This window comes from Scleropages formosus, chromosome 21, assembly GCF_900964775.1.
Source record: "Scleropages formosus chromosome 21, fSclFor1.1, whole genome shotgun sequence".
NCBI lineage: Eukaryota > Metazoa > Chordata > Actinopteri > Osteoglossiformes > Osteoglossidae > Scleropages > Scleropages formosus.
Genome location: NC_041826.1, coordinates 10,399,119 through 10,424,178, shown reverse-complemented (window position 1 = coordinate 10,424,178; position 25,060 = coordinate 10,399,119). Strand labels below are relative to the sequence as shown.

General features: G+C 44.3%; 3 protein-coding genes across 3 annotated transcripts; 2 read left to right on the top strand and 1 right to left on the bottom strand.

The window, feature by feature from the left end:
• The first annotated feature begins 8,075 nt into the window (after nucleotides 1–8,075).
• her5 (hairy-related 5) lies at nucleotides 8,076–10,579 on the top strand. The gene is made up of 3 exons (XM_018728927.2): nucleotides 8,076–8,143; nucleotides 9,461–9,556; nucleotides 9,737–10,579. The coding sequence occupies exons 1-3, from the start codon at nucleotides 8,111–8,113 to the stop codon at nucleotides 10,253–10,255; spliced, it is 648 nt and encodes a 215-aa protein (XP_018584443.2). The 5' UTR covers nucleotides 8,076–8,110; the 3' UTR covers nucleotides 10,256–10,579.
• A 5,936-nt stretch (nucleotides 10,580–16,515) lies between these two features.
• Nucleotides 16,516–17,471, top strand: her7 (hairy and enhancer of split related-7). The gene is made up of 3 exons (XM_018728856.1): nucleotides 16,516–16,566; nucleotides 16,792–16,887; nucleotides 17,007–17,471. Exons 1-3 carry the CDS (start codon nucleotides 16,516–16,518, stop codon nucleotides 17,469–17,471), a joined length of 612 nt encoding a protein of 203 aa, XP_018584372.1.
• Nucleotides 17,472–23,201: 5,730 nt separating this feature from the next.
• pfdn6 (prefoldin subunit 6) lies at nucleotides 23,202–24,922 on the bottom strand. The gene is made up of 4 exons (XM_018728919.2): nucleotides 24,756–24,922; nucleotides 24,127–24,197; nucleotides 23,930–24,054; nucleotides 23,202–23,512 (listed from the first exon to the last, which is right to left on the bottom strand). The coding sequence occupies exons 1-4, from the start codon at nucleotides 24,817–24,819 to the stop codon at nucleotides 23,392–23,394; spliced, it is 381 nt and encodes a 126-aa protein (XP_018584435.1). The 5' UTR covers nucleotides 24,820–24,922; the 3' UTR covers nucleotides 23,202–23,391.
• Between the last annotated feature and the right edge of the window lie 138 nt (nucleotides 24,923–25,060).

Sequence of the window (25,060 nt, the reverse complement as noted above, 5' to 3'; positions counted from 1 at the left end):
TCTTTAATAATATCTTTTCTCTAAATCTTTTAGCATTTTTCTAGTTTGGTTTTGGTCGTAAAGAATGCCTGTAGTGAGATCACTATAAGTTATATTCACAAACGTAACATGGGGCACTTTAATAAGGGGCACGGAACTTGGGGAACTTAATTTAAGGTTAGAATTCTGATTCAACATCTACGAGACTGTTAAAATAAGCAGAAATACCACAGTAACCTTATGGGAAACAGTTGTGCCCCTTTGCTACCGAGGGGGTGACATGTGGTCACACTTCGCCCGCGCTTCGAGCGCCACCGGGCAGTTTGGCCACGCGCATTTGGCGCGTTTCTGCGCGAGTAAAAAAGCATCAATAAAACCCTTCCAGTCTTCCTCTTCTCGCTCGACACCTTCTTCTGATTCTCACCTAGTTACTTCAGTGCCCGTTCCCCTCAAAGCGAGGAATAAATTATCAAAATGTAACAAACCCGTGTGCTTAAATGAGGTGCACGTCTGCAAAACACGGGTTATTCTCGCATGGTGCCCAGATAAAAAAAGAGACCTTAATATTTCTTTGTTTCGCTTTTTACGCATAGCACTGTGAATGACAGCAAAAACCCAACTTTATTCTATTGAGAGAACCATGGAAAAGCGGTGTTGCTTGGAAATCTGTTGCAAGTGGGACCTGGATGCTGCCTGGGAGAGCGTCGCATGTCTGTAAACGGTCACAATTTGCTCTCTTTTCGAGCGCCCGGTCCACGTGTGGCGATGGGAGAGGGGATGGGAATGGCTCAGCTTTCCCGTGGGAACAGAACCCCAGCGTGGATTGTGTGCGGAGTGGAAGTGAGAGAAAAGACACGATGGCTCCGTTCACGGCTCCTAGCCAGACTGCACTCTTTATGATGTGTGGAGCATCACTACAGCTCTGGAAAGTGTGCCTTGCGGCCCGCTGCGGGGTGTTAAGGTCTGCCGCTCCTCCATCGGACCTCCAAGACCACGGTCATGGATACAAACCATGGTCTCTCTGGTCGCAGTGCCTCCGACCATACATACTACACACTACGCTCGAAAAAAGAAGTGGTCGAAGAACGTTCGCTGCGCACTGTTGCCAAAGCATCTCAGAATGAAAATGACATCCGGGGGGGGGGGGGGGGGGGTTGCGCTGTTGAACGGTTAGGGCAGGTAGCGCCTCACCGAAAAGTGTGCCACAAATGCGTACTTGGGTGCACCCGAGGTTTGGTCACGGAGGTCATTTCACACCGAGGTGCCAAGACTGGAGCGACATGAGCAAATGGTGGGAAACACGGAATAAAATATTATCTCCATATTTTCATTCCACGCAAGTTTTCTTCTGCTTAAATAAAATGGTTTTAAAATCTTAACGATGAAGGATCAACATCGTTTATAATAATAACAATAACAACAATAATAATAAGAGGATGTTTTCTTATTATTATTATATTATTATTATTTACATTTATTCATTTAGCAGACGCTTTTGTCCAAAGCGACTTACATCTCAGCAAAAGCACAATTTATGCATTACATTAAGAGAAAGAGACATAGCTGCAGACACGTGACTCTCAAGTAAACCTAATTTGTTACCTACCACACTTGCTGCACCAAGGTTCATTGCTCAAGTAGGTTCATAAAACATAGGACAGACAAATCCCTATACCCTCCCACCATTTTTTTTTTTTTAATATTATAAGATACACAAATAAGCAAGTACAATGCCAGAGTAGTGGCTGAATAAAGGTTGTGTGTGGGGATGCTTTTGGAATTACGATGCGTGAACAGTTACACCGTAAATGAGAGATCTTTGGCGATTATTATGGCAAATACAATCAATTCACCAAAAATAACCAGTAAAAGGTAATTAATAATGTTACTTGTTATTTAAGAAATTATCCTGGCAAGCAAAAAGTGACACATGTATTTCTATTAATCATATGTTGTTAAGCTGTAATGATATTCATGTTATATATGGTGATTTGAGTAACTATCAATATTTTCATCTTTAGAACGTATTCAAAAGAACAGGATATGCACTGTCTGTTGTCATATCCATGTCAGATGTGATGTGTTCCCCAACAGAGGGGGAAAGGATGCCTGGCAAAACCGTCCTTGCCACTACTCTGCAGTGATGTACTCACAGGACTCCTCCATTACCTGGTGAAGACTTACATGTAGATGAAGGTTCTGATCATCTACCCTCCATCTCCAAGTGGAAAACAAGTCTAGAATTGGATAGTGGAAAGCAGCTGGTGAACAGTGGGAGTTCACAATGTATGTAATGGCATATGTTTTGCGGAGCTCTGTGCTGTTTTCCTGGGCAACGGAATAGATGCTCCATCGAGGGGGTTGAGTTTTAGAGGTCAAATGAGACATGGGGTTGGACCACCCCTTGCCAGCTGATAGCAGCACAAAGGCTTATGTTCCCACCCCTTTGCCCAAGGGCCTTCTCTGTTACTTGCTTAGAATAATCTTACTTCCTTGGCTCTATGTTTGGTCAAACTGAATTCTGCCATTTTAAAGTAATGTTGGGGATGCTGTTATCCTGGTACACTGTAGTACACCTTGAGGATGCTGGTACTCTGGTACCCTGTGGTGGTGCTGAGAAAATGAAAGAGTGCTTAAGCTGGTATACCATACCATAAAAATGGTATACCGTACCATAAGGCTAGTTTACCATTAACTGCTGCAAAACGCTCCATGTGCATGCAGCAGTGTGACATTTGAGGTACCAAAAGTATTTTGCGTATGATACCGTAGGTCCCATCATTCACATTTATAGGGTGTCATGATGGGCGCAAAACTCAACTGCACCATTTGCAATTGTTTTAAACTGGGAAAAATGTTTAAGGTACCTGAGATTTAAAAATCACCACGTTTGTGTAGATTTAGAACTCTGTACTTACAATAAGAGTTCACAGGCAATTATAATCTTAACAGGCTGCATAGCTAAATTACTGAGTGTCAGTAATTGTGTTCCAGCCTTTTTTAAACACAAAAATGTAACATTTTAAAAGTTTTCCCCCATTAATCCGCTTCAGTTTGTTCAGTGAAACTAATTAAATAAGAAGTATGTTTTCTGTTTGTTTTTGTTTAAAGAGATGTCGTTAAAATCTCTTGGGTCCCAATAAATTTGACCATAGCCATAGAGCATGGCAATTTTTTCCTGGTGCAGTTTACAATTAAGTATGTTAACTTTGAGTATTTGAGTTCCTTTCCATATCACACACATGCACCATTTGACGCCGCTTGTCCCATACAGGGTCGGAGGGAGCTGGCGCCTAGCCCGGCAGCACAGGGTGTAGGGGACACATCCAGGATGGGACACCAGTCTGTCGCAGGGCACCCCAAGATAACTTGACCCCTTGATCCACCGCAGAGCACGACCTGGTCAAGCCCACTGCACCACCGTGCCACCCCCCCTTCCATATCCATGTGGCTATTAGTCTGAGGAGTATGGTCCTCTCTCATTCAAACATGAAACGTTCCTTCGTTCTGGGTTGTCCTTGGATGCCACACGATCATTTTCCATGGAGTCAGGGGAATACCTCTTGTGGGAGCTGTTACGTCACTGAAAATATTTTATTTTACCTTTTAGGACATTGCTGTATATTCCTCCACAGCACTAGGACCTAATGCAACTCTTCAGGAAACCCAAAGCGTCATGCCTCCCCCGCTCAGACCTTTGAATTGAGCAAGAGACCTTTCCGCAGGCGCGACCTTGGTATCTTCCTCACCTGTGCTCAAATCTCAAAAACTCTTTTGTTTGCAAGGCTGCGGTGCCTTTTTCAATGCACTCACCTTGTTGCAATGGCTGTAACACACCCTTCCCTGTGGCAATGCAGAGAGCTTCTTCACACTGTTTCATCTTCCTGTCACAGGCCTCTTCCATGTAAAACTATAAGAGGCACTAAGATTTTTATGTTATATATTTTTTAGATGGGTGCGGTGGCGCAGTGGGTTGGACCACAGTCCTGCTCTCCAGTGGGTCTGGGGTTTAAGTCCCGCTTGGGGTGCCTTGTGACGGACTGGTGTCCCATCCTGGGTGTGTCCCCTCCCCCTCTGGCCTTATGCCCTGTGTTGCTGGGTAGGCTCTGGTTCCCCGTGACCCCATATGGGACAAGTGGTTCTGAAAGAGTGTGTGTGTGTGTGTGTGTGTGTGTGTGTGTGTGTGTGTGTTTTAGATGAGGGGGGCACAGTGGTGCAGTGGGTTGGACTGGGTCCTGCTCTCCAGTGGATCTGGGGTTCGAGTCCTGCTGGGGGTGTCTTGCGACGGACTGGCGTCCCGTCCTGGGTGTGTCCCCTCCCCCTCCGGCCTTACACCCTGTGTTGCCCGGTAGGCTCCGGTTCCCTGCGACCCTGTAGGGGATGAGCGGTTTAGAAGGTATGTATGTATATTTTTTACATTATACAAAAGTTCACTGTCCAGCTGATCGCAAATGTGGGCATTTACCTTCACTTCTGTGTTGTTATCCTCATGTGCGAAATGAATTCCATCATAAAATATATATGCTTGTTATATATTAGTAACATCCCAAAAAACATCAAGATGTAGCGAAAGGTAGGACTAACACTAAAAAATGTCAAGTTTTAACTCTGCATACACTTTTTACTCTTTTTGCATTTAGTTTTTACTCTTCATTTTCTTTTTAGCCATAATGACTTATTGTCAGCTTGTACCTCACATCTGGCACATTTTGATGCATTGCCTAAAATAAGTCGGGGTAATAGCACATGGAAACAGGAACGTTTTTATTATTGAGCTTTATTGCCAAGTATGTTTACACATACAAGGAACTGTGACAGAAACTTCCACAGCACAGACAGAATGACAGTGACAAGACACAGATAATGAAAGTAGAGAGTGGGCTAGCAAAAGATAAAAAAAAATATAGAGAGTATAAAGTACACAATATACAAAATAGACACTAGACATTACATGTTTGTACAGATATGTTAATTTGTGCACAGCACAAAGATGGCACAATGCATGCCAGATTGTGATAAAAAAAAAAACGAATGCCATCACCTTTATGAAAGGTCTTAGGAAGGTGCTAAGAGACTGGGTGCAGAGCATCTCCTCTGCGTTGCAAATGACCTGTCGCCAGCTGAGCTGGGCGCGGTGTCTGCGCGCTCTCTTCATACATACGTAAAGGTTTTGTGAATATATGTGCTGTTTCCCACGAATCCATGGACGACATCCGGAGGGGTCCTTAACACTTTCGTGGGTGTGGATGCTGCGCCGGGACGTTGCGTTTCATATGTAATGATGGGAACCACCTGGGTGTTTACTCGCATTGAGCAGGGTGTTTGCACAAATGTGGACAAAAGAAATCGTCTTGAAAAAAATTACTGCGAATCTGGGAAGAGATTCATTTAGAATTGCGCGATGAAAGTACATTTAATTTTTATGGGTTTCACCCGCAACAGTCGGCCAGTGACTCAGTGTGTCCTCTAATTCATATCATAGCGATCCTATGAAATGATTTAAGTGACCAACACTGAAAAAATGCTCGATTAAAACTACCCCACTGGAGCTGGAGGGAACGTATGTAGATGATCCGATTCAGTGATAGACAAAACCCCGCGGGATGGCTTCTATGACTAAGTGCTGGATTGCCTCATAAAAAGGAAATGTACAGTGCTGCAGGGGGGTGGGGACGGTGGGGACAGTGGGGTAAGGGAATGGTTAAGGGCCTGGGCGAGCCGGCTCCTCCGAACCTCTGTAACAGGCTGCAATATTGTATTTGTGAGTCATGAACTGTAAGTCGCTTTGATGCAAGATTCAGCGCAGTGATTGATTCATTAATTGATAATAGTGCTAATACCGTTTAAAGAAAAATATCTGAATAAATATCACGTGTAGATGGTCTTGTAAAAGCGGAACAGGGAGAAAACGAGCCCAAGAAGAAGGAAAAGGGAATGACTGATGACGGATTAAAAGCAAGCAATGTGACATCAGACATCCCACACCGCGTTCTGTTCGCACATCCACCGAGATTGTGTCGCGCGTACGCCCACATTTCAGGGTGTGTTCCTGCAGACAAGTCCGAATCAGTTCGAATGCAAATGACCTTTGAAATGGTCAGTAAAGACCCCGGCGTTCATCCCAAGAGACACCCCTTCGGACTGTGATGAGGAATTAGCGTAGGAATCGGATAACCCCTTTTCGGAGTGCTGATGATCTGACCACACACCTCTGTGTCCGACAGTAAGGGTCGGATTAGCCCTCATTATCATCTCTGTCGCTAGTAAAGGAGTCAAGTCAACGGAGAATATTTTCTGAATTGTTATATATCTTGAGATACGCAACTGGGTTGTGTCCGTATTTCAGTTATTGGGTGTAAATCGCGGCGGCTAAACCATCTTTATGTTAGTACACTTTTACACAATGGAACTGTAGTGTTGGCCATGTTTTTCTTTCCATGTTGGCCGTGTTTTCTTGTCCTTCGACAAAAAAAGTTTAGGAAGCAGAATTTGCGAGAAAACGGGCGACTCGGGCTCGCGTGACACACTCCTTGGATGCGGACCGGGATGCGTGTGGAATCATCCATCATCCATCCATCCATGCATCGAATTTCAGTAATCGCTTGTCCTGGACAGGGTTGCGGTGAACCGGAGCCTATCTCGGAATCATCGCGCGCAAGGCTCTGGGGAAGGAGGTTTGCCCTAGACGGGACTCCTCGCAGTCGACGGTGGGAAGAAACCGGAGCAGCCGAAGGAACCGCGTGTGGAAACACCTCTTGTTATTTATAGTCAGTCGATCCTAAAGCCCAAATCTTAGACTTTGCTGCGGTTAACAAAAGGGGTATTTTACCCAGTGAAGTGAAAAAAAAGGAATGAATGTAGGATGGATCTCTTTCCCCCCCAGAGCTCAGGCTCATACCAGGACCAAACAGTGATGAAGTGTTGAGAAGTGTTAAGGCCAGTGAGGTGAGAGTGTAGATCTCCAATTACAATTTATATCTAAACGAAAATGTGGACGAGGGGGCTGTCTTCAGGGTTTGGTTGTTAGTTCTTCTCATCATCATAAAACAATAAAACAGTTACTCTCGTTTTAAACAGAGATTGAAGAACATTCTTCTATTAAGGGCATAAATAACCCAGAAACATACTTCTTCTGTAAACGAAAAATCTTTCATTTGGACCCCAAAAAAACTGAATTTTAATTTAATAAATTATCTTTTCTGACTTTGACTTCCAAGGAGAGACACATCAGACACTGTAATAAAACACATTTAGGTGGAAGCCAAGCAAATGTGTAGAATTTTTCTTCACTTTTTGTCCCTGAACTTCCACTAATATCTGAAATTTTGTGGTACTTTATTGGGACAAGACCCCATTCAAATTGTTAGTTTCTACCCGTTATCAAGTCCACCAGCCCTCTTCACTGGGAAGTTTATATCGGCAAAAAAAAACTTCCCACTAGAAGGCGGTTATTATACTAGATAATCGCCGATAAGTCTTTTATGTCAAATCTTGATTTTTAGCTTTTTTTTATCTTCTAGATGTCATGACAGACTTGGAAATCGTGTTAACCAGAGCAAATAAGACTGAGGTCGTCAAGTCTTTAGTCAGATAATACTATCTGAACCGCTTGTCCCACGGGGAGCCAGAGCCTAACCCAGCAGCACAGGCCAGGGCTTAAGGCTGGAGGGGGAGGGGACACACCCAGGACAGGAGGCCAGTCTGTCGCAAAGCACCCCAAGCAGGACTCGAACCCTATACCCACCGAAGAGCAGGACCCGGCCGGTCCAATCCACTACTGCGCCAGCGCGCCCCCCAGCCAGATATTATTTAATTATCATTAATTGTTTTTTTCTTCCAAAAAAGATATTTAATTACAAGATTTGAACTATATCCCAATTTAAAAAACGCGCAGATTAACGTAGCTTTTCCAATATTTATTTGTGTCACGTTAGGGATAAACCAGCAGCGGTCTTAGACTGAACGCATCGACCAATCAGAGTCCACGTTTCAGCACCGCTACAGAAGTTAATACGGAGCGGCAAAGGGGGCGTGGCTTCCGAGTTTGTAAAAGGGTCACAGGTGAGGCGCGCTCAGGTGTACGGAGGACTCAGCGCTGGATCTCTGCCGTCGGCCGCACATTCCCTTCGCTATGGAAAGGATGTCGCGAGCAGAGCCAAGAAGAGTAAGAACCGTTTTAACGGTGTTCACTGTACTGCACATGGAATTTGAAATGCACACACAATTACAATACACACGTCCGCGCGGTTGGCTACTCTGTCTTACACTTTACTTACAGTACAGTTATGAATGCGTAGACTAGAGGCTTTTCGGTGAAGCGATTTAGGGGTTACGCGTACAGTAATGGAGAATAAAAAAAAGTGAATCGTAGACCGCAGACGGAGGGACAGACAGAGATCGACCTATCCGATCGGAGCGCACATATACAGCAAACCAGGACAATACAACGAGTAAAGGATGGATGGTAATTTTTTTCCCCCCCTGCATTGTTAATTTTTTTTTTTTTTTTTTTCCCCCCAGTAACTCTAAGACTAAACGCGGTAGGATCTTTTAATTTCACCACAGTACAGTCATGGCTGGCTCTAATCTTGGTTACAGATGTACGAATTACGTCTTTTAATTAATTTCTGAGGTATAAACATTTCCCGGTTCAGTTGTTTTTGGATTCCCCCCCAACTCGGTGCCTAAAATTTCAGTGTGATCTGCGTTACCGCGTGTTTTGTATGAATAATCGGTCAGCAGTTCGCACTGAAGACGTAGGATGAATTTTTTTTTTTTTTACTCATTTAAAGTTGATTCTAATTTTCTTGCGGCTCGAAGTTAGTCTTTATTCCTTCTGCTAAATGAGTAGTTGCAATCTAATGTGTATTAGAGGTATGCGAGACTTGGGAACCTTGTAGTTCGTGAACGGGTGGAGGAAAGTGTGTAAGCTTTTATTTATGGCGACTTACCCCGATAGAATTGCGTTAGTAACACACTTCCAGTGTCGGTTGTGTTTGTAAGATGAATGGACAGTGTTTGGTACCTCAAGTTTTTTAGACATTTCAAAAGACTCCAAAGCTACCTTTGTTTCAGGGCGGAACAGCAGGTAGCACTGGTGCCTCACAGCGCATGGGCTGCGGGTTTGAATCTTTCTTTGTGCGGCGTTAACATGTTTCCCATGTGTTCGTGTGGCCGTTCTTCAACCCACAAATATATTTCAGGTGGATATATGCTCAAAGTTACCTGTAGTGTGTGAGTGTGTGTGTGTTAACATTGCTCTGCTGTATAAAATGGGTGTGTGATTGTAGGGCGTTCACTGCAGTGTATCTACCACTCTGTCAACTTGGGGGAAAAAAGGTAAGCAGTATTTAAAACTGTAGCTCATTTTGGAGAAAAGGATTAAATGAATAAGCCACTGTAGCTCACAATCACTTTGATGACTCACTACTGCTTGGTCTGGGTTATTTGCCGATTTTTCCCTCCTCTTTTCTGCGCCAAGATCCCGAAACCAGAGATGGAGAAACGAAGAAGAGACCGAATCAACCACAGCCTGGAGACCCTGAGACTGTTGCTGCTGGAAAACACCAATGATGAGGTGTGTCCAACATTCATCTCCACTATCGTTAAGTGAACTTTGGCTCGGAACCTTATTTTTTCATGCAAAGTTACATTTTCCTGTTGGTTTTCTTCTACCTTGCGACTTAGCTCCCTTAAGTTGCACAGCAGAATACCAAGTAATGTCACTTGATGTTTTGTTTCATTTGTCTTTCTGAAGAAACTGCGGAATCCCAAAGTGGAGAAGGCAGAAATCCTAGAGAGCGTGGTGGAGTTCCTGAAGGCTGAGCAGGAAGGAGCAGAGCAATGTGCCTGTCAGCCAAAAACACCCAGAAGGGCAAGTGATCGTTCAGCTCAGGAAAAAGAGATAACAGAAACCCCCGAATACAGAGTGGGCATATGCCAGTGTCTGTGGCATGTGGGGAACTTCATTGCATTGAAGAATCGAGAACATGGAAGACTGGCTGTGGAGAAAGGCCTAAGTCTCCAGAAGCTGTCCAGGCCCCTGCCCCCCTCATCCTCCATAATCTTGGGAGAAATGTGCAGCCCTCCGAAACACTGGCAGCTGTCCAAGTGCAGGAGGCAGCCAGCTACTTGTCCTAAGCAGGACTGCAGATTCAGGCCACTCACCAACCATATCCTGGCTCTGGGTCCTCCAAAGAGTGAGGGCCCTTTGCTCATTCCCCCACGCCCTGAGGCCACATCTAACACCATAGTATGGAGGCCGTGGTCCCAGTAGAGAAGGGTGACTCACTGGGACTCTGGGTCTTGGTCGCTGTGCTTCCACTGGCACCGCAGATGATTATTGAAGTTGTGAGCTATGATCTAAATTCTCCTTTTTGTTTTCCGGGAGTGTGCAATATGTGTCTATGTGTAGTGTAAATTTGCACTATTTTGGGTTTTGGGCACTGAACAACCATTCACTCATGTTCCCACATGCATGTTGTATTCAATACATGCATATAGTGCCAGTGTAAAGTCTGAGTACACTTGCAAGTGATTTTTTTTTTTTTTTTCCTCCCCTCCCCCACGCAGTATTCGGTTGAGCTGAAAATCAGCCAATGTTTTCCTGGTTCTTCAGCATTTCCCAGAGCTGTAGGCCAGTGGTGGATTTTTTTTTTTTTTTTTCCTTTTGCTTTGACTTCAGTGCATCCCATGCAAGTGTTACACCCGTTTCCCCACGCAAATACACTTTTTGCTGGTATTACTTGTACCTGTTCATTTGCCACATTGAGCATCTGAATACACAAACTAGACAAGCCTTTATTTGTATAACATTTTATCTTATGCTTTATTTTAATACTGGAAGCATTGTCATTGCAATTTATTTTATTGAAGATGTTGATATTAAATATTTCCAAAGAATCAGTGTGCTTGGGTTTTTGTCCTTTTTGTGGTGACAAGGAAAAATTTATGCATTTCTTTATGGCATAAATAACAAAATACAAATTTCCTGAGGTTTATAGTATTCTCTTCCTGTTTCTACCCTACATCTGTGGACACTTCAATATTAATATTAGATTGCTAATTTGCATTTACTGTTCCCTAGTAACACCAAAAATACCACAACCTGAGAAGGACACGGTCTTATTTTACACTTTTTCCAAGGCTACTTACATGTTAGCTTTATTAAGATTAATCTTAAATGAGTTATGCCTAGACTTGTTGAAGGGTACAAGTTTTGGGAAATACATTACTTGAAGGAAGTGGCATTCACACCTGGGTCCTTCCACGGGGCCTGAAGGAGTAATGCAACTGTCTTTACTGCTCTGCCGTTGTTTCGTGGGTTGTTTTTTTAGTTTACTGGGTACTTTACCATCCGTTATGTGCAGCAGTCTAATCGCATACCCAATAATTTATTAATACTTTTTTCTCTACGTTCTGAAATGTGATCAGTTACCCCGCGTATGCCCATAAGAATACCGCTACAGTCAGTGTTCATTGCTACATAATATGAACCATAAAGTTTAGTTTTTTTTTTACTGCGCTCCTGTTGGCGCGCTTACGGCTGTGAATAACGTCACCCAAAAAGTACAGTAACGTGCGATGTGTTTGCATTTTGATTAATGACGAATATGAGTCTCTTCCTCCCTTTTGAAAGCATCTGGGGGTTTTTCGGCTTGTTTAGGGAAGCTCTTCGCAGTGCCAGATGTCCTGGTGGAGACGAACACGTGTAAGCGCTCCGAGGTGCGACTCCGACACGCTCCACACTCGACGAGCGGCGCCAGAATTCACACACGTGACACACTTCGCGCCTCGGACGCCTCGCACTGGCCCGACAAATGGTGACCTTACGAGATGGAACAATCCAAAGCGGAACATGTCCCTAGGCACTATTATATAAGCAATATGCACTAATATGCATGAGCCCGTTACATTTACAGTGAAGACGCATCCGGCTCCGCGCGCATTTGCGCACATGAATAAGGCTCCCCGCGCGCCGCCTGAACCCGCGATCTCCACCAACCCCCATGTCCCCCGGATACCTCCCTGTATCATTCCGGCACTTCAGCCAACTTCCCTCGTCCATGATTAGGTTCTCATTGAAAAATTACCATGTTTGTCCGTGGTACTGAACTGTATTGTGCGTACTGCTTTAAACGGCCCTTTTTTTCTTTTGAGTAGTTCATAAACTACATATTAGTGTAAAATCAAGCTTATATTAGTGCATATGGTAGGAAATTACATGGTGATTACAACAAGCATGACCTTGCAACCCCGTGACCCGAGTTGTAATTCTCCTGATGAAAACACTTTGTATGGTACTGTACACTTGGCCACTGGGATTTGTGCACTGTGAAAACGACTTGTTCTTGGACATCCTTTAGGAACTTAATGATACCTGTTCGACTACCATTACCTCTGTGTTACTTGTGTGTGTGTGTGTGTGCTGCAAAACCCTTCAGCAACATGCTGTCCTTATACTAATAGTTGTGACCTGCTGAATAAATGTAATTGTAGTAAAAGTAGCTTAGTATACAAAGTTCCTTTGCATTAAGAAGTCATCTAAAGAGTACAGATATTAACACTATTTAACTTTAGTGAAATTTAAATGAAACAAAATCAAAGTAACAAAAAAACTAAAACACAACTACTGCTCACTGGCAATTTTTAAGCAATTTATTCCATAAATGTGCAATGACTGTCATCTTCATATGTATCAGCAACACTGAAAAACACCAGTCATGAGCAGTAAACATTATGGAAGTGAATTCAGTCAAAGTGGTCTCAAAGCTCTGTTCTGCTGGAGTGTGTTTCTCTGTCACCGGTAGGCTGGCTGCAAAAAAAATGTGCTCTGAGAGAAATTTTATGAAAAAAAGAAGACAAACTCCATTGAAAATAAAGAAATAAACTGGAAGTTAAGGCTGGCAACAGGATATCACTTTAGGCTTCTTTAAACACTGGGAAGCAGTGGAGTAAAGTTTTTTTATGGCTATCACAAGGAGAGTCCAATCCACAGTAGCAATATATGAATATTGTAATTGTATGCTATATACATTTTAAAATATATATCTTTTCCAAAGTCTGAAATATATTTATCCTGCAGGAAATAAAAAAATAATACCAAGAAATATTCAATGAATATCAATTTAAAATATTGGGCAAAATGTGAAGATACAGTATAACTAAGTATGTAAATGCGTTAACTATATTTTTGTTCAAAACAAATTGCGGACACTGAAAACAGGTGTGGTACAGACACATATTTTGTTGCTGACTGGCTGAGTTGGTGTGATGTGTGAATGTGGGAACAGCTCAGAAACTGAGTCTCAGGATCACGAAGAACACACACCTCATCTCTTTTATAACCTGTCAGAATTTCTACTTCATTTAAACACAAAGACCGAGTGCCCCTCAGCAGAGGCATTTCCCAGGTCGTAGGGCTTGTGACTCCTCATTTACCTTTCCCGACCTCGGCCTTTTGGTTGCTAGATGAGGATATTTACCGTGTCCTTACCCTGAATTAATCACCAAGATTTCTTGTGCCTTGTAAGAAGCTTTAGATGTGCTTTTCATCATTTAGTTGAAATAACCAGGCTCTGGTTACTAAATATGTCATTTTATAGTTGAAATAAACTGTGTGTGAAGGGAAAAATAGAAGTTTTTTCTAGGTGAAATAAAGCATGTGAAACATCATTAAATGCTGCCCATTTGGTCACTGAGGTTCTCTGCAGCAGGAACAGAAAGGTGTCATTTTCAGATCAAAGTGGCAGTTCCAAATGACAAGAAGGAGTAAAACCAACCGTTTTCCCGCACAGAAAGCACTTGTAGGGCAGTGACTTTAAAAAAAAAACTATGGATTGTGAGTTTGCTCTCTGGGCAGCCAGCATTGCCCTCAACTATTTCTTTAAAATGTAATTACTTTCACATATAATTTTACAGAGAGAAATATAATGGTAATAGATTCTTTTCAACATATTTAGTGCAATTTTCAAGACAAGCCTGTGCTACATGAACCCCTTAAATTCCTAAGAACCCCTGGTCGAGATGGATTGTTAATCTTGGGTGTTTTGTCTGATGATCCTAGACTTTAAAATTATTTTACATACATACTAGCGTTCAAAAGTTTGGAATCACCCAGGCATGTTCATGTTTTTGAAAGAATTGATACTTTTTATCAAGGCAACATTAAATTGCTTTAAAAAATAGCCAAGACTAATGACTCATGTTGCAAAAGGCTATTACTGAGTCAGAATAAGTGTGCCAAGGTTCCCTCTCAAGTGCTCTTTCAAGCGGATCTGGGGAGGCTGCTGGTCCCCCACGTGCTGTTCCTGAAAGCAGCGGGTGAATGGAAGGCACGCGCCACGCGCTGCTCTCGGCCCTTTGATGTTTATCAGTCGGGATCAAAGAGGGTCCCACCGTGGGAACAGAACTAAACCGGACAACTGAACAGGGGGGAAATATTCCCAGCAACACCCCTCTGAGCGGAGCATTTATACGCAAAGGGACCCCTTCGCCAAGTTACATTTACATTTATTCACTGAGCTCTCAAGTGATTTACAATGATGCATTATATGCATTTCTATTCTATTTCTATTCTATTCTTTGACACTGTTTCCACTCAAGATGACTTACAATGCTAGGTACGCAGTCACTTTACAGGGCAACACACACACACGCTCTGCGCAATTCAGAGTCACGAATTCATTTGAAACACAAGTCTTTGTGGCAGGAAACCGGAGCACCTTGAGGAAAGCCACGTGAACACGGGAAGAACAGACTGAGCAAGCACGGCTTCTCGCACCGCCCAGGCGCTGCAGTCCGTTTGCATTTATGCTTATTCATGTAGTAAATGCTAAGTTTTTCTCCAAACCGACGTGGAGCGCAGAGAAAACAAAACAAAAGCGCGTTTCACCAGCAGAGGCGACGGACAGACGGACGTAGACATGCGATTACAGCTCATTCACTACACCGCCTAACCCGCTCATTCGACTCGAATAGTCATACATAGCGGTGGACAAACAACGCAGTGCAAGTTAACAGAGCAGAAAGGAGGTTGAGAATGAAGTGGGTCCGAAACAGATGTGTTTCGAGGCCCTTCTGGAATGTTCTCTAAGTTATGTTGTCTAATGGAGAAAGACAGCGACAAAGCCTGGCGGTCGGTGGTTAATGGCACGTGTGTGTGTACAGTTCCCTGGCCTGAAGGACATGGACACACTGCTCACAATCACACTCCCAGAATGACATGCCATGGCACGGGTTGCAGCAGTACTGTAGCGCGATTAACAGAAGAAGGGCAAACATTTCAGACTGCAGAGTAGCGCCGCTAAAACAAATAAACAGGTCCATTTAATTTATATCCAGCCGTTTTATTTATGAGTGTCACGCGGGGATAAACAATAGCGACCCGAGGGAGCGACGATCCCCGCAGAACCTGCGGCCGCCGAGGTGTTAAGCGTGGCCTCCCTACCTGGAGCCTCCACGTGCCGGCGGAAGCGCGCGCTGCGGTGTTCTTCACACCTGCCCGGCTCGCGCCGTGCGCGGCGCGTGTCCCACACTCCGCGCGAGATTCCCCACGGCGCGAGCGCGTGGGGGACCTCGCTTTCCGACTAATTTGGCGCGCCACCCTTCTTTATTACTGTTTTCGTGAGCTTCTCTCATCCAGCCTCCTGAGCGTTAAATGTATTTTCAGATATGCTTGACTGCATGTATGTATGCCGGGTGTATGAGGAACCTGGGATTATTTATACTACTATATTATAAAAATGCACGAGTCAATGAGAAACATTCTTCATACAGTTCAGATGTTGACCTTTATATTATGGCTTCTTCCCCAACATATGATTTAACCAGGCCTGTTTTATACTGTTATCATAAACGTTTTGTCAGTCAATGATCATGATGATTAGTAACAGCAGAGACAGGGTCAGATTTAATAATAAGGTCCAAATGAACTTCGCTTCTCGAAGAAAAAGTCAGAGACGAAACCAAAGCACTATATTTTCAGTTTAAAACCCACTTTCTTCACTTTACATTTCTGATTTTAAAAGAACTTACTCCACAAGCCAGGACTTGCTTTAAATTATTCGAGCATGATAACGTTTTTCGAGAGTGATGTTTGCCTATTGGCTCGTGTACAATATGTATCGGATAAAATATGAAAAAAAAAACATACAGCATATAGTGAAATATGTACAGTGTAAATTAATTCTTACAAGCCTAATTTAGACATATAATAATAATAATAATAATAATAATAATAATAATAATAATAAACCTTATAGTACATTTTCACGGTAAAGGTAGCTGTGTGTGTACGTACGTGAGAGCTGACTGACTGACGTCAATGTTTTACTGTTTTTACGGGCGGAGTCACTAGACCCCTCCAACCCACAGTGTTTAAAAGCACCTCAAAAAGAGCTGCTGCCCACAACTGGTCATAAAGCTGCCCAGAACTGGTTAAGGGGCTCTTAGAGCTGGTTAAAGAGCTGGCCACACTGGTGTGGAACTGAAATCAAACTGAGAGCAAACTTTCAACGAAAACATCCAGATCACAGAATGAAGCCACTGGGAACAAGTCTACCTGAAGACTTAAAGGCAGCCAGAAAGGTATAAAATACATAAACTTCACAAGAATTTTGAGAATTCCATATCTATGTCACTTTATGTTTGCTTGGGTATTTATACATACTGCATATTTGTGTTTATGTGACTCCTTAGTGCTGATACTTTAAGTGAAAGTATTTTCAAAGTGATTTTGATTCTGCTTCCTTTAAACACAAAAAACAAAATAAAAAAGGAAAAGAAAAAACAAAAAAGAAAACCTTTTCTCAGCTCCTCAAACCTCAGGTGGAGAGACGCAGGAGGGAGAGAATGAACCGCAGTTTGGAGACGCTGAGGATGCTGTTGTTCCAGGGGCCACGGTTCCAGGTGAGCTGCACCTTCCCATCACCGCCTCTCTAAACCTGAAATAACAGATCATGACGCAAACCTCCTGGCTGGCAGCACGAGTACGTCTGAATTAATGTCTTCAGCCATGCCTCTTGCAGGGTCACGCAAGCCGTAGGATAGAGAAAGCCGAGATCCTGGAGCACACTGTCGTTTTCCTGAAGAACCGTGACCAAGCAAGAGCAGGTGAACACAGATCACGACAGCACATCCAGGAAGGGTTTTCAGCTTGTCTGCAACGAGCTGCTAGATTCCTGCACAGTAGGGGGGAGCTCAAGCAGGCACAGATTGATCAGGACACCAAGGCCTCCCGTTGGCCCACGGGCCCTGAAAGACGAGCAAATCCTGCGGTCCCGGCTCGCTCGCTTCACAACCGGGTCGTGGCGCCATCTGTCCAGTTCCGCTGTCGGAAGCCGGTCGGTACGAATCATCGGTTCTTCCACCACAGAAGTCCTCCGGCACGCGGAGATCCCAGCATTCCTCAGCATCTTGAGAGAAAGGTGTCCGCATCCTCCTGCTACCCCACTGACAGGACCAGTCAGGATGTGTGGAGACCCTGGCCATGAAAAGGGCTCAAACCCGGATACTGGATAATTTATTGTGTAGAGCTTTTCCCTCTGGCTATTAAAAGTATGGTTCACCTTAATGTTATATAACGAGACTGTTTCAGACTAATGACACATTTCTATAGGAAGCATATATTAGATTTACGCTGGAATATTACGAATTTGTACATATATAACTGTAGAAGGCAAACTGTTTGAGTCTAAGGAGTCAAAGTTAAACCCCAATTTGACCTTCATCACAACTCTATGATTTTTTTGAGTCTCTTATTCAGATGCTTTGTGTTGCTAGATATGCGTCGCTTTCGCTGTATATTTGCCAGATATTTAATATTTGTAAATAATGTACATTTGAGTCTTTTTTGACTAAGCATGTCATATTTAGTTAAGCAAAGTATTTTTGCACGACTATTTATTTTATCATTTTTTTTTCAATCATTCATTTGTATATATCTCGTTGTGCAAAGGTTTCAATAAACATTAAAATCAAATAGTCTTGTCTGTTTACTGCATTGTCCTCCACGCATCTTTTCCCACTTACTAACAACAAGTAACACATGTTGATGTAAGTGGTTTTGAAAAATAAATTCTTCACAGTGGATTTTAACGACAGATCTCTATGCTGTCGATACAACCTATATTATTGATGTTTAAACTGTTTCGGAACTATTAAATCGCACTTGTAGAAAATCGTCACGCTTTGTCTATCACACCTCCAATGGACCCGGGTTCCTGAGCTATAAACGCTCACGTTGTGTCCTCAAAGTGGGAGGAGACACGTGAATGGCACGCGCCCACAGCCGCCCCGTCCTCGCGCTTTTGATCTCGCACCTGAGCGGATCAAAGAGACGTGAGACCCTGGGAAAGTGATGGAAGAATGATCTAGAAAGTGTTACAACAACGGCCACACACCCCCCCCCCCCATGTACAGTAACCTACAAAAGCCCAAGTTACTGTTCCTGTGGTTGATTTCGCAACACGTATGTTGCTAAAATAAACCACTGTATTTATGGTCTGATTCCGCAGTGACCAACCACATTCTCATCAACCATTACTGGTCCACAGCGACTTACCGTGTTTCGATTATTTGCCAATTTACACTGCTTGGTCATATTTACTCTGTCACACACACACACACACATTTTCAGAACCGCTTGTCCCATACGGGGTCGCAGGGAACCGGAGCCTACCCGGCAACACAGGGCGTAAGGCCGGAGGGGGTGGGGACACACCCAGGACGGGACGCCAGTCCGACACAAGGCACCCCAGGTGGGACTCAAACCCCAGACCCACCGGAGAGCAGGACTGTGGTCCAACCCACTGCGCCACCGCACCCCCTATTTACTCTGTCAATTCAGGGTAAATATCGTGGCCAAGAGTGCTGCAACAGGCAACAGGATCATTCGAACCCGGAGCCTCGGGTGAGAGTGTGTGTGTGTGTGTGTGGGGGGGGGGGGGGGGGTAATGAGAAGAAGAGTTGATGTGAAGTTCTTCCAGAGCTCCCTTGTGGTGAGACACCTCCCCTCCGGGACACATCGATCTCTGATCTTCACTTCCTCGGGAGCCGTTCGGACGCTACAGTGAAAGAGTGCGACACAAGGCGACATGTCATGATTTGGTCCAGAAGGTCCTTTACACCATGAGGACCCGTGAGACACCCGTGTGACGAGGACATGATGAACATGAAGACCCGCGAGAAGCGAAACTGAGCTCCAGCCAGGTGCGCGTCCTGTTTCAGTTCAGCACTATTTCCATGACAACGAGCTGGAGTCGGAGCGACTGGAAGTCTAGCGGGGCCAACGTCTGGTCTGTCTGTCCTACATGAGGAGGAGGTACCGCAAACGTGGTAAATTACACCGACCGACGTGCTTACAGCTGAGCTACTTGTTGTTATGGCTGTGTTGCATTCATTATAAATCAAAGCATATAAGCACCAGCGACAATAATAATAATAATAATGAACGATGTATTCATCATGTTTACCAACGACGAGGCATTTTTAGATCTGCCCAATAAAAACGGCCAGTGCCGGCAGGTAAACAGGTGCACAGGTGTGACAAAGGCCTCCTCCTGTTTCCATGGCGACTGCTTTCATTTCACCTACATGTCACAAGTGTCACCGTGGGAAGTCGCGAGCGGGGAGCACGCGCTGAGATGCACGTTTCCGCTAACGACGAGTCGCCCGCGCGCACGTGCAGTGTGACCGCGCAACCAGCAATTCGCGCGGCGCTAAGTCGCGCGCTGGTGTGAGCGCGCGTGCAGGGGGACCCCCGACGTCAGGCAAAGGGCTTTTCCCACGACCAGGTGGCACATCCTGCACCGACACACCGGAAACCCGAAGGTGAGAACCAAGGGCGCGTGCTCCTTTGAACCTGGTCTCGCGACTCAAGGGGAGTCGCTCTTAACAGGTCACAAAAAAGGAGAGAAAGGAGAGAAGGGCTCTTTCCCACGGTAACGGGAGGACACGTCCAGTCTCAGGCTCGCGCTTCTCAGACAGCGACGCAAAGCACGCGCTTCAGTTCAGTTTCAGCTTCAGTTTTTACAACAGAAGAGCGCTTAACTGTGGTGCTTTCAGAATAAAGTGAAGAAATGTGTCATTTTCACACATGATACGACTCTATAATTTCTTCTGCAGGCAGAATGCTATTCTCATGTTCTTCAGGAGTGGGTGGGGGGGGGGGGGGTGGAGCTCCGCTGACCACACCAGTTTCCGGAATGTTCACATTTGGTCCCATTTGGTGCAGGTTCCCACAGCAGCGCCGGTGCGCACTGTGAAAGGTGACAGTTCCTGACCCCCTGCGATCCCAGGAGCCGCCAGCCCATCTGGGAATTTTGGTACGTTTCTGTGGTCAGGTAGGCTTGTGGAGGGGGTGGCTCCCCATTCGCCGACTCAAAGGCTTCTGAGATGAGCGGAGGTCATGACGAGGTGCTCGTGGTGCTCCTTGCACTTCTCCTACAGCAGCGGTCCACTGTACTTCTCCTCAAGTCAAATGCCTTCCAGGAGGGGGCAGCAGGTGACGCGGTGCTTAGAGCATCTGCATTTGGACACGGGTACATATCCCACCTGCTGCTCTTGTACCCTTGATCAAGTTACTTACCCTGCACTGATACAGTAAAAATGACCTTGCTGTGTAAATGGGTAAATAACTCTGGAGGAAAGCATCAGTTCAATGATTCGGGCAGACTTGTCTCCCCGGTAACGACATCAGCGTCTCGCCACTGCGGTGGGACTCCATCCGCCTGTCTTACGTCAGTGATGAATCACCCCCCGCCACAGGGCTTCTGCTCACGTGCATTTGGGACCGGGGTTTTGTGGTTTTTTTTTAGACGTAGTCAGGAGTCAGGACATCAGAAGAAGGAGGACGCTGGTCTAGTTTTTAGAGTCTTCCGCTAGGACAGAAGAGCTAAAGTGAGCTGGTTTAACAAGGTTTCAAACCGGTGGGGGTTAGAGCAGCCATTTGGGCCACCGGTCTTTTTCACGGCATCATAAAAGTTGTGTCGTTATTTCTCACAAAGCACTGGATTTCATAGGTGTCCAGCGGCCACCGTTCATCCTGCAGCTTCCTCGGTGTAAATTGCACTTCCTGTCTTGATGTCCTCAAGCGCAGGTTCCAGTCCCAGGGCAGCTAAATTCACTGAAAAAGAAACTGTCGTACCTTCGCTGTCATGATGGAACCTCCTAGAACTGGTCCATCTCGTCCCCAAGGTGTCGAGTGACCTTGAGCTGAACACAGGGGTCAGTTACACACCTGGCACCGGGTGACAGTTAAAATCAGGGAAACGTTCTGCATGTGTCCCTTTGGTGGCGCCGGAGAGGAACTGACGCCTTTACCATTTTTAGGCGGATTAATGAAAAATCCACGCGTGTGAGGTGGCAGCGGAGAAAATCTTCAGAGATCAGAGAGGGACAGTCACGCGAAAGGTGTCCCCCGATAGATTTCCCTAGGAGTGTGAGGGCAGGTGAAGTGACACTGAACCGACCCCCTGGGCTCACGGAGAGCAACTCCCCCACATCCCGACGCCACATTCTGCACCCGTAAGGTGGAAACGTAAAGGTGAGACGTGAGTGTGTGCCGGGGTGCGGCTCCTTTGAACTTGGAGGGGCAAGTTGCTCTTAACGGGTCACAAACGTGAAGAAGCGCATCTTTTCCCACGGTAACGGGAGGGCACGTTCAGTCTCGCGCTCGCGCTTCTCAAACACCGAAGCACAGTAGAGAGAAGCCCGATACACTTTTTACACTAAAAGATGTAAGTGGCATTGAAAAAAAGGCATCAACAAAACAACGACACAGCCATCCCTCACACAATGTCAGGTACAAGTTGTAGGAAATAAAATCGTAAAAAGACAGCTGTATATTGTCATGAGTCATTGCCCTGTAGCGCCTTTTTGTTGTATGGAAACTGGTTACTTGAGGACTGAGTGTAAAAACGATTCACCTGTTATTTACAGTTCTTCACTGATTTTGCATTGTATCCAAGATAATAATTTGCATGACAGCCTTACTTATTTCATATATCCAGAACACTCCTGCTCAGTTTGCTCACACACACGTATATGATGACATATGTTGTTTATTGAAGTGCTAAACAGAAGTTTGTGAGACTTTACACCGAATCTCAGCTCCAGCTTGACACCACAAACAAATACCTTCTGACAAACCTGCAGAGTTCTGCATGCGCTGTTAAAACACCCTGCAATCACCACATACATTTTATCAAAGATGTCCCAGTAGGGGGCCTTAGCTCCCTTCCTGACGGCTTGTGTGAGCCCTCTAGCTAGATGCGAGGTGGACAGGAAGGACATTAAAGAAATACTGCGGTATAATACTACATGTACATTGAATTTCATGCGTTTGACAGATGCTTCTTTCCAACGTGATGTTCAAATCAGTCAACAAAAGTGCATCAACAGCAGACACAGACATGGGGTTATGGACACACAGCTTGTGTATGATACCACCATGTTGGTGGTTCACATCTGTACAGAAGTTCCTATTGAAGTGACATTCAAGTAGTAAATAGATAATCATGGCAGATGGCAACTCATTTATGGAGCTGTCAGGAGATCAGGATAGAAGTGGCTCTGAAAGAGATGGTTTGAAACCCTTCTTGAATGTGGGAGGGATTCAGCAGCTCTGAGGGACTCCTTTGCACTACATTGGTCCCAATGTTGAGAACAGGCAGGCTTTTGAATTTGGACCTCTTGTAAGTGGGACCACCAAGCAGTCAGAGATGCAGGAACACAGTGTTTCTGACAGAAAATAGACAATGAAACTTCTGGAATGTTTCTGTAAAGAACAGGTATTACAAGACATCTAATATTTGAAACAAAGACACTTAAATGTGTTCTGTGCTCCTTGCGTTAACATATGTAAAACCTGTTTTTTTTATTACATATTTTACAAACAGTTCTTAAATCATATTTCATGCAGTTGCTGAAGACAGCATGAAAAGCTGCAAAAAAGCAATGCACGTGTACCTTCCATGCTGCAAAAGTGCAGCATTTAGTATAGTATTTTTCCATAGAAAATTAAAAACTTGTACTGAGGTACCATAAAGAGAATATCTTTAGAACGGAGGAAATGACAAAAGAGGTGTTCTTCTATTAAGTTTCTGAAGGAGCAAAAGTTTTACAGAACGTCCATATGGATGACACTCTCGTAAACAAACTGGATCAAATTAAGAGGAGAAATAATAGTGAAAAACAACAACTGGAAATAATTTACTTTATTGAGAACAGTAACAAAAAAAAACACGCCTTAAAGCTTCTTTACTATGAGAAACAGAGGGTAAAGAAGTGTGTGAGACTCAGTCATTGAACAAAACAAGATGATACACAAGGTGGCTCCCTTGCTTCCCCACCCATAAGTTCCACTCTCATTTCTCCATCAGGTGTCTCTCAGCTTTGCGTCCTCTCCTGTCCTTAGGCTTTCCCAAAGGAGCGGCCCTGTGCACGCTGGTATTCCTGCTGCAGGCTGGTTAGAACTTCACGCTGCTGATCTGACTTGCGCTCCAGCTCCTTCAACAGATTCTCGTAACGCTGTCTTTAAGAGGAACACGAACACACACACACAACGCGGTCAAATCCACCTGCATTGTGCTGCCCTGGTTTATCATTAACCAAAGGCAGGGCTGGCATAACATTAAGGAGATATATTTGTGGACAGTGCAAGTTCTATAGGTGTTCATTTTAGCTGAAGTGTAAAAGAAAAATATCTTGCAACAGAACAGAAAAAAACAAGGCACTTAAAATTTCCTTGTTAAAGCAGCATAATCGTAAAGAAGGGGTCTAAATAGAAATTTTACCCAATGTTTTGGCACCTTAATACTGAAAGTCATTTTGAGAAACAGGCATTCACAGTGCATTGGAATAAGAAAATATTTGGAACTTAGTGGTTTGCTCTTCACTCCTTTACTTCTCGGTTTACTTCTCCTATGTCATCATATTCCTTCAGACTCACATCTCGCCATTGATGTATTCCAGCCTCTTGGCAACGGTGTTTTTGGCCTCATCCAGGTCCTGCTTCACAAGCACGGGCCCCACGAGCTTGTAGATGGTGTTGTCAGCTCCCAGCAGGTCCAACTCCTGCAAAACACGCAAGCCACGTCACGTAGGGCACGGAAAGGGAGAACGTCAAAACGGCCCTGCGAGACCCACCTCTTTCACTATGTTGTTCTCGGTCAGCTGAGCTTCCAGTTTCTGTCTGGCTGACATGCTTTTACTGACATCTGCAAGAAACGCACACAAGAAAATCAAATTCACTATCGGCACAGTCGCTGTTGTCCATCTACAAACGCAATGATGTATTCAGTATGAAATATTAAACGGTACGTTTTGAGTAGCTGGTGAATTTTTTTTTTTTTTTTTTTAGTAACTGAATATAATATTAATTAAAATTTCAGAAAAATGTCACCAGTCACAAATGGACACTCAAAACCAACCAGGACCGCAATGACATTATAGATATTAGTCAAGGTGAATGTCGACAGGATAGTAAATTTGCATGACGAGTCACGAGTGCACGGCTGTGTTTGTTTGACTTGAGTTTGTTTTCTCATATTTCACCTCTATCTTAACACGTGATAAAACATACAGCTTTATAACAACAGAAAATAAACATCACGGATTTGGCATCAAACAAAGAACACGATATATTAAACCAACGTGAATACACGACGTAATAGTTGAACACAATATTTCTACACTAACATCTGTCATGTACGAGAATGTATCGTACGGTATTTGGTAAATTATCCGCGAAATTCGCTCATTCTCCGTCTCAGTACCTTTCTGCAGTTGTTGATATTTTTCCAACTCGGACTGCAGTTTCTTCTGAATTCCTTCGGCCATTTGTTACCTTTATTTATAACCTTTATTCAAGTTAAAACACACTCCCACAGAAACCCCGCAACACATTCAAGCAGAGAACACACTGCAGTGACGTCGCACCAAAATGTCGTCATCAACTCGAGCCTATTATTCCGACACTGTCTGTGACCCGGGTAGGAACACTTTCCGATTGACGATGGTTCTGGGGTTCAATATAGAGCAACATGGGTGAGCAAATCCTCACTGTGGCTAAAATTTTTTC

Excerpts from the sequence above, each read along its gene's own strand:
- her5 (XM_018728927.2), top strand. The coding sequence starts at position 8,111 with ATGGAAAGGATGTCGCGAGCAGAGCCAAGAAGA. Across the intron at positions 8,144-9,460 it reads CGCGAGCAGAGCCAAGAAGA|ATCCCGAAACCAGAGATGGA; the intron begins GTAAGAACCGTT and ends TTCTGCGCCAAG. Across the intron at positions 9,557-9,736 it reads TGGAAAACACCAATGATGAG|AAACTGCGGAATCCCAAAGT; the intron begins GTGTGTCCAACA and ends GTCTTTCTGAAG.
- her7 (XM_018728856.1), top strand. The coding sequence starts at position 16,516 with ATGAAGCCACTGGGAACAAGTCTACCTGAAGACTTAAAGGCAGCCAGA. Across the intron at positions 16,567-16,791 it reads ACTTAAAGGCAGCCAGAAAG|CTCCTCAAACCTCAGGTGGA; the intron begins GTATAAAATACA and ends ACCTTTTCTCAG. Across the intron at positions 16,888-17,006 it reads TCCAGGGGCCACGGTTCCAG|GGTCACGCAAGCCGTAGGAT; the intron begins GTGAGCTGCACC and ends TGCCTCTTGCAG.
- pfdn6 (XM_018728919.2), bottom strand. The coding sequence starts at position 24,819 with ATGGCCGAAGGAATTCAGAAGAAACTGCAGTCCGAGTTGGAAAAATAT. Across the intron at positions 24,198-24,755 it reads ATATCAACAACTGCAGAAAG|ATGTCAGTAAAAGCATGTCA; the intron begins GTACTGAGACGG and ends CGTTTCTTGCAG. Across the intron at positions 23,513-23,929 it reads GAATACATCAATGGCGAGAT|ACAGCGTTACGAGAATCTGT; the intron begins GTGAGTCTGAAG and ends TTCCTCTTAAAG.